The 13,849-nt window shown below is 42.6% G+C and overlaps 1 protein-coding gene across 1 annotated transcript in view; it reads left to right on the top strand.

The window, feature by feature from the left end:
• Positions 1-13,849, top strand: part of mllt3 (MLLT3 super elongation complex subunit) — a 126,057-nt gene that overhangs the window by 65,127 nt on the left and 47,081 nt on the right. The window contains exon 5 of the mRNA XM_078396038.1: positions 6,509-7,087. Coding sequence (XP_078252164.1) covers positions 6,509-7,087 — 579 coding nt within the window. The remainder of the gene's footprint in view (positions 1-6,508; positions 7,088-13,849) is intronic.

The following is a 13,849-nucleotide window of genomic DNA, read 5'->3' as shown; positions in this document are numbered from 1 at the left end:
TGTACCACATTTGAAGTGATGCGTTCTGGCTATCACTGCCTTTATGGATTGAAAGGAAAAATACTATGAGCGCCTCTCCAATCATTTAAAAACTCTGCCACCAATCCCACCCTCCCACCCAATGCCCAGTTGATGGCCACTGCTAAATAAAATACATCCTTCCCACTCACCTTAATGAGATCCTTTTGTAATCACAGAAAATATTGATTAAGTCTCCTCTTGGCCACCTCTGTTCCAAAACAACTTGACCAAGCCACTCTTCCCTCATCTGTAATCCACCTGAGCTGCAGACCTTTTATATCCTCCTCTATGTGATTCTCTGAATCAGTAATGTCCTGTAACTAAGTGATAGGAATTGTATTCAGATTGAAGGTAAATATTACTTTTTATCAAATGTAATAACAATACGAGGCTGGAGCTCGAGGTTTATTGGTTTTATTGCATATTGGCATTAGTCTGTAAGGGGTGTCTGGAGCAAAACACGTAGCATTGAACAGGAAGCTTTACTTCTTGGAGCAGTCGCTTCAGGAATTGGGTGATGGATCGTTTTTACCGTGAAAATGTCAATTCGAAGCACCAAGGGCGGAATTCAAACCTCCTGGGTTTTTTTGGCAATCTCATGCAGGCTCTCAATAGCAACATTGGGCAGCAGCATGTGCAGGGTTTGGGTGGGAAGAGGAAATGAAGAAATAATCATTATGTGCTCGCCCTTGGAAAGATAATTCTTCAATTGAATGTTTTTGAAATAAATGTTAATCGCCATGAATAAATCAGTTACCCTGATCACCAGACCAACATGGGTAACAACTGTGGCGGCGGTGGAAACAGTTTTTTCCTTTTTTGATACTTCAGATTTAAAACCCAGAGTTTGCTCTGTTTAACCTTTTTCTTGAGGAGCAAACTTGAGTTTATTTTTTTCGGTATTTGTGTTATTTTGTTAGACAGTATTATAAATATTTTTTTCTTCTCCAATATTGTTAAAATGAGCTGGGTCACACAGAATTAGGCCTAACTATTACACTTGCTTCTATCATCACACTTTTATCCCCACTGAGCTGCTTGCTTCTTGCAGACCAGTGCACCAGGTAGAGCCATACATAAGCAGTGAGTTGACCAAAGGTGGTGGGATTATAGGTCCATTCCCCAGACCACCTCGATGAACTCCCAACAGATCATGCCACAGATGACCGATCTACAGCTTAGGACCCACATGTGAAGTGTTTCTGTCTCATTAGCTGTGCAGTCCTACTTTCATTGAACTCTATTGACACTGGTGGAAGATGAGGAGTTTGGATCTGCTGCAATCTGACATAAATTATGTTCCATCCTTGCACCCTATGGTACCTGGGTGTGGAAGTCAGTAAATGGCTGATGTGCACATCATAACCAACCAGTGGTTCCCTGCAGAAGTTCCTCAGCCATTGGCTCTATCAAGCTCTCTATGGCACTGAAGACCGTCTATATACTAAAACTCTCGTTTGTTTGTTTGTTCCTGAACTACAGCCAAAACGGTACACGATAGCGCGACAATTTTAGGCCCATCTTACTCACCGTCGTCCTTTTGGTGCTAATGGAAGAAGTTTCATTGAAATCGGTGTTATATTTTTAAAGTTATTCACATTTTAAAGTTTGAATCTATCTCCTTGGGAGGGGGGTGGAGGGGAGGGGGGAAGGGGGGGGGGGGGGGGGGGAGAGAGGGTGCTGTACCAATGCAGGAGAGGTTTGGGCCCAATGGGTCCACTTGGTCTAGTTAAGATTATCATAGTCTTAAGATGGCTGGTGAAAAATACTGAAACAGCATTTATAAGACCTCCTGTTATTGAAATGTGCTATTAAAGTGCTTTTATTCGAGCTGTTTCATTTATGAAGCAGCAAGCTTTAATGGAATCATAGCTTAATGATAAGTTTATTATCTGTGATTTATATTAAATAGGAAACAAAATTAATTATGTACTCTTAGGTGATCTTTTTTTTCCAACCAAAACATCTGCATTTGTTCCATTTGAATTGTTCAACTAGATGTGCTACCCAGAAATGAACATGCTGGATCTTGGCCATTGTAACTTTATCATCTGATAAATTAAAATCCAAATTATATTGCAGGCATTAAGTTTATGTATGGATGAGATTTCAAGGGAATCAATTAAGATTTGGTCAACAAGGATGATGTGATCATTTTTGTATCTTTTCCAAAGATAAACTTTTTTTGTTTTTAATCGTGCCAAATACCAATTGAAATTCATTTAAAAATATGTTTGTGACTGACCCATGAACATTTATACCTTAAAGTTGTTGCACAAAACCAGTGTAAAATATTTTTCCTCGTAAATTTTATTACGCCTCTTTGTACCCTTGAGATGCAAAGGGACTGCATCTCCTTTCACAATTTGGCTTTTAAATGGCATTTGCCATCAGAAAAAAATAGTTCTCCATTTTCAACTTTTTAACAATCCATTATGTTATTATAGTCTTGGATTTTTATTAGAAACCCTAGTACCATGCAACAACTGTTTTCCATGTGTGTGGTCTGATGGTTTATTACTCAAAGGATACTATTCAGGGGTGTCATGAAGATTTAAAAGCCTTGGGATCTGGAGTGAGGTGGTTATGGAGGCTGGTACTGGAGAGTCGACATTTTTCCACAGATTTTTGAATCTGAGATGTGAAATGTGCTCAAACAATTTTAAGGCATGAGTTGTGGAAGGTCTAGAGTGTCATTACATGGATTTAATGCACCTGATGATCCAAGTTGCAAATATTTTCACATTTCAAAAATATTTAGCATGGTGATTAGCTGTTAACCTCTTAGTGATGAGCCTCTTTTCCTACAGCTATTTTTGTAAAAAGTAGCTGACTTCATATTGAATCACCAAACAATCGCCTTCCCATATTTTTTATTAAAGCAATTGCCCATTAAACAATACAGTCCAGCTGTTCCATTTTAAAGTTATCTGTTGAAATGTTATCATTGGTAATTATGCTGGACAGAATATATGTATGGGTGTTAATTATCTACTAGAGCATGTTAGTTGAAGGTACTAACTAGTGCTGACTGTCTTTCACTGGAAAGCGCATAGCACTCCCAGTGTACTCTTCCCTGTGACCATTTATCTTCCTTATGGTTAATGAAATATTGTGGATACTTGCCATTGATATCTGCTTAAAGTACTGAATGAGTAGGAATACGGTGAAACTTTAACTCTATATCAGGTGTTGAAGATCTAATTGTTGCCCTCTTGCTGCATCCTCATTACTCAACATATATTTTGTTTCCCAAATCTTTAATTGAAGTTGATGTTGAATAAGTTTATTGGCCAAGTATGCATATACAAGGAATATGCTTTGATGCTCCGCTCACAAATGACAACACAAACATACAGTTAACAATTAAGAATAAAGCATAACCACATCAAAAAAATAAGGATACAACATTACGGTCTAAACATGTGGGTGAAAATAAACCAGAGGAAAAAAGAAACGACAGACTTTGGTTATTGAGTAGAACTACCACTCGTGGAAAAAAGCTGTTTTTATGTCTGGATGTGGCTGCTTTGACAGTCCGGAGTTGCCTTCAAGAGGGAAGTGCTTCGAAGAGTTTGTGGCCAGGGTGAGAGGGGTCAGAGATGATCTTGCCCGCTCGCTTCCTGGCCCTTGCAGTGTACAGTTCGTCAATGGTAGGAAGGTTGCAGCCAACAACCTTCTCAGCTGTGCGAATGATCTGTTGCAGCCTCTGGATGTCGTGCTTGGTGGCTGAGCCAAACCAGACCATGATGGAGAAGGCGAGGACGGACTCAATAACAGCAGTGTAGGATCATTGTCTGTGTCAGATTGTGTTTCTTCAGTTGCCGCAGGAAGTACATCCTTTGTTAGGCCTTTTTGACTGTGGAGTCGATGGTGGCCCCCCATTTAAGATCCCAGGAGATGATGGTTCCAAGGAACTTAAATTACTCCACAGATGTGACTGTGGTGTTGTTGATGGTGAGTGGGGGGAGGGGGGGAGCTCTTCGAAAGTCTACAATTAGTTCCACTGTCTTAAGAGCATTGAGCTCCAAGTTGTTGCGATGGCACCAGGTCGCCAGCTGTGTCACTTCCCCTCTGTAGGCAGATTCCTCCCCATCCTGGATCAGCCCAATCAGGGTAATGTCACCCGCAAACTTGAGGAGCTTGACAGAGTAGTCTGTGGAGGTGCAGTCGTTGGTGGAGAGAGAGTAAAGGAGAGGGGAGAGTACGCAGCCTTGCAGAGCTCCTATGCTGAGGGTCTGCGGGTCTGAGATGTGCTTTCCCAGCCTCACATGCTGCTTTCTGCCCATCAGGAAGTTGATGATCCACTGACAGAGGGGTTCAGGCACAGTCAGCTGGGAGAGTTTGTAGTGTAGTAGCTCTGGCACAATGGTGTTAAAAGCAGAGCTAAAGTCCACAAACAGAATCTTGGCATAGGTCCCCTTGTGGACTAGGTGCTGGAGGATGAAGTGCAGGCTTAGATTGACTGCATCGTCCACCGATCTATTGGCCCTATATGCAAACTGCAGGGAGTCCAGCAGGGGGTTTATGATGTTTTTCAACTGGGCCAGCACAAGTCTTTCAAAGGTCTTCATGACTACCGAGGTAAGTGCAACAGGCCTGTAGTCATTAAGACCAGTGATCCTTGTCTTTTTGGGTACAGGGACAATGGTGGAGACCTTGAAGCAGGCAGGGACAGTGCAGGTTTGCAGGGACTGGTTGAAAATGTCTGTGTAGATTGGTGCCAGTTGTTCAGTTTCGAGCTTGAGGGTAGAGGGGGAAACATTTTTTTTCCGGTCAATACTATACAACCGATTGACCATACAGTTTTGAAAGTTAAATGGTGCAAAAAACATTGTATCAAAAAAATAAAACAATATAATCACACATATTTTTTGACCGAAAAAAAAATAAAGGTGTAGGCAGAAGCCAAAGCCTATTATGCCTACCCATAATACTTAACTAAATATAATTTGTTTTAAACACAACTGAAGCAGATGAACAAAACATAGAAAGAAACACAAATATAGTCAAGAACCATCATTTCTATCATATCAGTCATTTCTCAGTGCTGATCACATATTTTGTATCTTTCAAATATAATATTTTTGAACATTTTCTTGAATTTACACACATTACTAATTAAACATTGTCCGGTCCTGGAGATTTACGGCTTTTCTGTTTTCTGAATAGCCTCTCCACCTCTGCAATTGGAGTCATTCTGTGAGGATGTGCAAATTGGTGATTGCAGGGGGGTGGGGGGGGGAGGGAAGAGGGGGGGGGGGAGGGAAGAGGGGGGGGGGGAGGGAAGAGGGGGGGGGAGGGAAGAGACGGGGGGGAGGGAAGAGACGGGGGGGGGGGGGAAGGGAAGAGACAGGGCCAGTCTTTGCAAACTCCAGCCAGTCTCTGAGTAGGTGTGAATTGCTGTTTGGGGAGGAGTGGGTGGGGACGGATCCAGTCTTTGCAAACTGGAGTCAGTCTTTGAGTACATGTGAAGTGGTGATTGGGGGTGGGGGGAGGGGATCCCAGGGTTATGTTTCTGTTTCTCGAACATGCAGTAAAACTCGTTCAGGTTGCTGGTCATCTGACGATTGTCCAAGGAGCGTGGGGTTTTCCTCTTGTACCTGGTGATTTCTTGCAAGCCCTTCCAAACTGAAGAAGCGTCATTAGCTGAGAACTTGCTCCTCAGCTTCTCAGAGTACCTTTCCTTGGCAGCTCTGATTCCTCTTCTCAGCTTGTACTTGGCCTGCCTGTAGAGGTCTGTATCCCCGTTCCTGTAGGCCTCATCTTTTGACTGGCGGAGCTGTCTGAGTTCTGCTGTGAACCAGAGCTTGTTGTTGTTGAACCAGATCCGGGTCTTTGTGGGAATGTAAATGTCCTCGCAAAAGCTGACATAGGATGTCACAGTGTCTGTGTCCTCATTGAGGCTTGTGGTTGCTTCCCTGAACACATTCCAATCAGTGCAGTCAAAGCAGGACTGTAGTTTTTCAATGCCCTCGCTCGTCCATCTTTTCTTTGTTCTGACCACAGGTTTAGCAGATTTTAGTTTCTGCATCTAGGTCGGAATAAGGTGAACTAAACAATGATCAGAGAGACCCAGAGCCGCCCGAGGAACAGAGCGCTATGCGTTCTTGATTGAAGAGTAGCAGTGATCAAGTGTCCTCTCCCCTCTGGTGGGGCAGGTAACATGAAGTCTGTACTTTGGGAGCTCACGACTGAGGTTGGCCTTGATAAAGTCCCCCAAAACTATGACCATGGAGTCCGGGAAGTCACTCTCTACCCTCATTACCTGGTCAGCGAGTTGCGTTTGCGCTTCACGTACGCAGGCTGGGGGGGGGGGGGGGGGGGGGATGTAATCTCCAGCGAGAATAAAAGAGGTAAATTCCCTCGGAGAGTAAAAGGGTTTGTAGTTTATAAAGAACGATTCTAGATTGGGGGAACAGAAGTTACACAGTACCGTGATGACTATTGAAAGGGATGACTATTTTTCCCCCTTTCTACTTCGCAGGATCCAAATAAGAGCAGCTCTAACAGTTTCTCCAAGTCGCACAAATCCACGAAAGAGCACAAAGACAAACCATCTAAAGACTCAAAAGAGCACAAAAGTGCCTTCAAAGAACTTTCCAGGGAACACAGTAAAACGTCCAAAGAGCCTTCAAAGAAACCCAAAGAAAACAAACCATTAAAAGATGAGAAAACTGTTCCTAAGACGGCATTTAAGGAACCAAAGCCAATGTCGAAAGAGCCAAAACCATTGGAACACAGCTTGGTAAGTGGATGTGGAGGCATTCAGCAGGATGTTAAGGCCCCAATGAAGAGGCCTCCTAATACAGACACTGATGAACTTGTAGCTAAGAAGAAAAAGAAAAGCAGCTCTGAATTTTTGTTTAAAAGCTTTTCCAGTGCTTCTGCGCACCCACTTCTTTCTGAAAAGAAACTCAATAAGGACAGACCTCAAGTTAAGATGATAAAAATCCCAACAGAAAATGAAGTGATTGAGAAAAAGAAGCCAAATTTGCCACCATTTGAAGAAATCATAGATCCAAATTATTCTGCAGTAGAAGATGATATGTCTACTAAATCTGAGGTAGGTGCACATTTAAGATTAATTTGAGTGGAAGCGGAGCATTTATGGCTAAATATTAATACCCTTAAAATGGTCAACCTAGAATTTTATATTCTATGACATCAAAGTTGTTTCAAAATGTAGCAATGGTAAGTTTGATAAGGTATTGAAATTAAATTGAAAAATATATATAAAATGAAACACATTATCCAGAAAAGAAATGAGAGGAGGAAGAGGAAAAGCATGTCAGTGGTTCTTGCCTGATGGTGGATCAGAGGAGCGTCACGTCACGTCATATGTTTCTTGTCCAGCACTTGCCCAAGGGATTGTGAGCTGCCTTCCTGAAGCGCTGTCTTGTATGGTGATGAATGTACAGTCACAGTGCTTTTGAGCAGGGCAATTTCCCAATTTTGGGCCAGCAGTGACAAAGTATTTCAGAGTTATGATTGGAAGCATGGGACGCATACCTCGGAAACTAGCGGCTGATGTTATCCTACCGGGAAATGAAGAGCATGTGTTGAGCAGAATTATTCAAAGTGATCTCTTTCAGTTGTTGCTGTAGATTGTGTGTATGCTGACAGTAGAGGTGGATGGGGTGACAGTCAAGCAAGCAGCTTTGTGTGGTCAAATTAAATTTGGGTGCTGTTGGAATTGCACTGATTTTGGCAAATGGAAGCCTTGGCAACTGAGGATGGGGCTGCCAATGTTTGAGTGCATTGCATGAAATATCAGATGTTATCCCTCAGCTTTTTTACTCTTTTTGGAGAACATATTTACAGGAAGAATTCATTGCATGACTGATGTAATACATTATTGTTTATTAAATTGCTCTTAATTATGTTGTTGGTATCGTTGTCCAAAGACTTGTCTGATGCATCATATTATATAATTTAATGTTGACTGAGAGCTTAATAAGGTAAAGAATGCAGGAGGGAGCAAGTAAGTGACTTAATGTTAATAGGAACAGCCATAATTCAAATGGGGGCACTTATAAACTGAGATAATGTGAGACCACACTTTGTTTGAAAAGTTTTTCTGGCTTTTTTGTATAAATCCCAGCCGACGGATCATGTTTTCATTCCCATGAAGGGAATTGTACCAGCTTGGTATACTGCCAACAAAGTTGTATTTTCTGCAAGTGCCCTGAGCTAAAGATGAAAAGTATTAAATGCTTCAAAGTAGTGTGGGGTGCGTGATTCAATAGTGTTTCTGAATGTAGACCTTGACACAGATAGCTTACTGATGGACAGACAAATTCCAGTGATTTCTCTCTTGTCTCAGACTCCATAACTTGAGTCCTTGTGACTTTATTGTATTAGTCATTCACCTAACTGAAATCGTGCCTGGATAAAGTCAGTGGGTGATGTGTTTTATCTGTTCAGTAAGTTCACATTGCCATTAAATGAATTCTGGAACATGGTGTTCTTTTGCTGATTGAAGGAGGTTTAACTCAGAAGTGTAAGAATGAAGTGTAAATGAGGAATTTGAACGCTTTGGGTAGTGAAATTGTTCCTGTTGCCTAAGATGGTCTTTGAGTTGGGGGGGGGGGGGGGGGGAGTGGATATTAAGGGTCTCTTTCCAAACCTTTCCACAAAATCAGGCATGCTAAAGGGTGGGCCAAGGTAGACATAGGGTTAACTTGTCAAATATGTGAGCCAGAGACATAGTTTGCAACCACTGAGCCAAGTTGCAGTTTATTGCGACGGGTTTCAATGTCTGAATAACCTGCTCTGGAGAGACTGATTCATGATACCCTTTAAATAAGGCTTAGTTCCTCGGATTTCGGCACCCATTTCAATTTATTTGTTGGCTGAGTTTCCTAGTGCTTGGGAAACCTGGCAGGCAAATGGGCTGGGAGTGGTTGGATCCTGCACTTAGTGCTTTTTAGAGAAGCCCCACTCCTTTTAACAAAGAGCTATGTTCAGCCAATTTTGCTCCAAACCAGTGAACCCAAGCATACCTCCCCGTGGTCTCTTTGTTCCAGTCCTTGCCTACCACCCGTCCTTGGTGTCTGATCTGCTTTGGTTGCTGTGGTTAGTTTCCCTTCTGTCCCCTCTCCCGTGGCTGCAAATGCTGTTTTTTTTGTTTTTTGTTGTTTGGCATTTAGCCAGACTCTCAAGCTGCTCAGGAAGGGGTTAGACTTAAACGTCAAAAATGAACTTTTCTGTCCATTATAAATGGCACAGTGCCACTAGGATACTGGTGGTACTTCCCTCACCCCACACCTGCAATGTTGGGATCTCTATAAAATATTAGGAGTGGGATTGTCCAAGTCTAGTTTTGGTGGGAAATGTTTTGAATCATGAAATATAACAAAACTGCTTCCAGACAGTCACATTTATTTTTGAGCTTTACCCTTGAATCACAGTTCCTTTTCTTTTTTTAAGAGGTACACATTGATTTGTGTAGTGGTCTCTGAAGGATGTGCTGTGGAACAAGTCATTTAAGAGCTTTATTTAATTATGAAATGACTGGCTTTGTATGTAGATGAGTCATTCAGGCACGTGAAGTTTCTGCGGATTTCCGCATTTTTAAAATCCATTTTCCTCGCTTTTTTGCATGATTTCCGCGTTTTTCACTTTGCCAAATAAACAGGGAAATCGTGTCGAAAAAAGAAAGAAAAAAACCCGATGTATAGACTTGTAATGAACACTAGGGTTCCGCTAGAGGTCGCTAGGGGTTCCGCGAGAAATCCCCCCACGGGCCCTGGAAGTCTTCCCGAAAATATGGCACCTAGGCTGGGCAAGGTAGCCAATCTCTACCTCATCGAGACTTCCACGGCCGATCGGTGGGTTGAAGTTGCAACCTGCGGCTGGGACTCGAACTCCAGCCCAGCTGGAGCCAGCAAATCTATCCCCATAGCCGACTTCCTTGGCCTGCTGGATAAATCAGCAAAGCTCTGGAACCGACTGCCAGAAAATCAGTGGTGGAACTGTAATGAGTAAATATTAAATTTATGTGCAAGATTATATAACTAAAGTAATTAAGACAGGGTTAAAATATAAAACACAGCAGAAAAGCCAATTACCACCTTTTTGGGCTGATTATCAATTAATGTGTGAATTTACATCAAAATGTTAGTGTACAGTGACATATTCAAATTATTTTGTAATGTCTGTTTTTACTTTGAAATGCAATAAAAGAGGCTTGAAACTGGTAATTTTGTGTGTAATTTTTCAAAATGTTTCCAATTTTTTGACCCCCGTTGTACGCCTCGCGCAAACGCTCGGCTCCTTTCCTCTTTTTTTACCTCACTCACATGCCTGGTGATTTGTGGTTGTATTTGGAGTGCTAACTTGAGACAAAAGCATAGTGTTTGGTTTTCAGCATAGGACTAGGTTGAATGAGATATCCCACACAGTAGTACTCTGTAGTCTGTGGAAATAATGTCAGCTGTTCACTTCTACCAGGAGGTACAAACTAAAATATGTAAAAGGTTATTGTGAGATTTTAAAAAGCTGAATGGCACAAAATATTGACAATCTTCGAAGTTCTCTGAAAATGCAACAATGAAATTTGAGTCTGAATGATTAAACCAGACAATTATAAAACATTTTAGGCTAGCATAGCATTTTGGCTGCACATTTACACTAACAATTATGTTTAAGCCCTTTTTTGTTAAAAATCTGTTATTTATGTATTTGCCTATATATTCTACAGCTATACATACACATTTTGGTTCTATGCTATTCAGAATTACAGGTACATTTACAAAATCCACCCAATAACAATGAAGGAAATAACCTGAAATTGGACATCTTTTGTTTGGAAGCGCAATGTAGATGTATCTTCTTTTGTCAGTATTACTTTGATCAATGGATTTCTTGTTTATTTCCTGTTTCCCATTGCAGCCCACCTTTCCTGCTTTTGGTTGTAAAATTGTAGCGCTGTTGAATTTCTTTCCAAAAGGAAGGAAAGTCGAGTGAAGCTGCTTATTCCACATTAGACACAGACGAAGCCGGGGAGTGAGCCATTGTCCTGTTCAGATTTTTAAACGAGTAAGGCAATCCTAGGAAGGGCACAGAGAAAATAAATAGTAATAGACGTAAAGCAAAGGATATCTCGATCTTTTTATTTGAAGTTTTGATCCAAAATGCCATCCAGATTTTGTTTATGATAGAGGGATTTTTGTTGTTCATGCTTAACTGGTAGTTGTAATGCTATACTTGAGCAATATGCTTATCTTTTTAGCATGTGTTGCAATAGAGCATCATATATGTTACTTTTGAAAAACTCCTAGAGAAAACGGTGGCGGAAGATGACGATATGTCAAATTGATTCCGGTTAATCAGTTTAATAATATGTAACGTGTAAGAAGGAACTGCAGATGCTGGTTTAAACCGAAGATAGACACAAAGAGCTGGAGTAACCCAGCGGGACAGGCAGCATCTCTGGAGAGAAGGAATGGGTGATGTTTCAGGTCGAGACCCTTCTTCAGACTGGTTAGGGATAAGGAAAACGAGAGATACAAACGGAGATGTGGAGAGATAAAGAACAATGAATGAAAGACATGCAAAAAAGTAATGATGATAAAGGAAACAGGCCATTGTAAGCTGTTTGTCGGGTGAAAATGAGAAGCTCGTATGACATCTCCACATTATCGTCTATATATCTCGTTTCCCTTATCCCTAACCAGTCTGACGAAGGTTCTCGACCCAAAACGTCACCCATTCTTTCTCTCCAGAGATGCAGCCTGTTCCGCTGAGTTACTCCAGCTTTTTGTGTCTATCTTTGATGATATGTAACGGTTGAATCATCAAAGGAGTGATTTGACTCCTGACCATGAGAATAAGGTTGAATATTTTTTTACTTGAAAAGCTATTGAACGAATGATTAAGTTTATTGACAAAGTATGCCTTGGTGCTCTGTTCACAAATGACAACACAAACATACAGTTAACAATTAAGAATAAAGCATAAACACATCAAAACAATAAGGATACAACATTATGGTCTAAACATGTGGGTGAAAATAAACCAGAGCAAAAAAGAGACTACAGACTTTGGTTATTGATTAGAACTACTACTTGTGGAAAAAAGCTGTCTGGCTGTGACTGCTTTGACAGTCTGGAGTCGCCTTCCAGAGGAAAGTGCTTCAAAGATTTTGTGGCCAGTGTGAGAGGGGTCAGAGATGATCTTGCCTGCTCGCTTCCTGGCCCTTGCAGTGTACGGTTCGTCAATGGGGGGAAGGTTGCAGCCAACAACCTTCTCAGCTGATCGAACGATCCGTGGCAGCCCCCGGATGTCGTGCTTGTTGGCTGAGCCAAATCAGACCATGATGGAGAAAGTGTGGACGGACTCGATGATAGCAGTATAGAATTGGACCATCAGTGCATGTGGCAGATTGTGTTTCCTCAGTTGCCGCAGGAAGTACATGCTCTGTTGGGCCTTTCTGACTGTGGTGTCGATGGTGGCCCCCCCATTTAAGGTCCCTGGAGATGATGGTTCCAAGGAACTTAAATTACTCCACAGATGTGACTGTGGTGTTGTTGATGGTGAGTGGGGGGAGGGGGGGTCTCTTCGAAAGTCTACAATTAGTTCCACTGTCTTAAGAGCATTGAGCTCCAGGTTGTTGCGATGGCACCAGGATGCCAGCTGTGTCACTTCCTATCTGTAGGCAGATTCCTCCCCATCCTGGATCGGTCCAATCAGGGTTGTGTCATCCGCAAACTTGAGGAGCTTGACAGAGGAGTTTGTGGAGGTGCAGTCGTTGGTGCAGAGAGAGTAAAGGAGATGGGAGAGTACGCAGTCTTGCGGTGCTCCTATGCTGAGGGTCTGCGGGTCCGAGATGTGCTTTCCCAGCCTCACATGCTGCTTCCTGTCTGTCAGGAAGTTGATGACCCACTGACAGAGGGGTTCAGGCACAGTCAACTGGGAGAGTTTGGACTGTAGTAGCTCTGGCACAATGGTGTTAAATACAGAGCTAAAGCCCACAAACAAAATCCTTGCATATGTCCCCTTGCAGTCTAGGTGCTGGAGGATGAAGTACAGGCCTAGGTTGACTGCATCATCCACCAATCTATTGGCCCTGTATGCAAACTGCAGAGGGTCCAGCAGGGGGTTTGTGATGTTTTTCAGCTGAGCCAGCACGTCTTTCAAAGGCCTTCATGAAGACAGAGGGCAGTGCGACAAGCATGTAGTCATTAAGACCAGTGATCCTTGTCTTTTTGGGTACAGGGACAATGGTGGAGACCTTGAAGCAGGCAGGGACAGTGCAGGTTTGCAGGGACTGGTTCAAAATGTCTGTGTAGATCGGTGCCAGTTGTTCGGCACAGAGCTTGAGGGTAGAGGGGGAAACATTGTCCGGTCCTGGAAATTTCCGGCGTTTCTGTTTCCTGAATAGCCTCTCCACTTCTGCAATTTCTATTGTTGGAGATGGAGACGTGGTCAGATTGATGTTGGGCAGTGGACGAGGGCCCAGTCTGGAGTCAGGCTGTGAGTATGTGCAAATTGGTGATTGCAGAGGGGTGGGGGTGGGAAGGGGCCAGTTTTTGCAAACTGGAGTTAGTATGTGAGTAGGTGTGAATTGCTGCTTGGGGAAGAGTGGGTGGGGAAGGGTCCAGACTTTTCAGAACAGAGTCAGGCTGTGAGCACGTGTGAATTGCTGCTTGGGGAGGAGTGGGTGGGGAAGGGTCCAGTCTTTGTAAACTGGAGTCAGTCTGTGAGTGCGTGTGAAGTGATGATTGGGAGGGAGGGGATCCCAGGGTTATGTTTCTGTTTCTCGAACCTGCAGTAAAACTCGTTCAGGTCGTTGGTCAGCTGACGATTGTCCAAGGAGCGTGGG

This window comes from Rhinoraja longicauda, chromosome 3, assembly GCF_053455715.1.
Source record: "Rhinoraja longicauda isolate Sanriku21f chromosome 3, sRhiLon1.1, whole genome shotgun sequence".
Taxonomy (NCBI): domain Eukaryota; kingdom Metazoa; phylum Chordata; class Chondrichthyes; order Rajiformes; family Arhynchobatidae; genus Rhinoraja; species Rhinoraja longicauda.
This window is presented reverse-complemented; position numbering and strand designations above follow the sequence as displayed.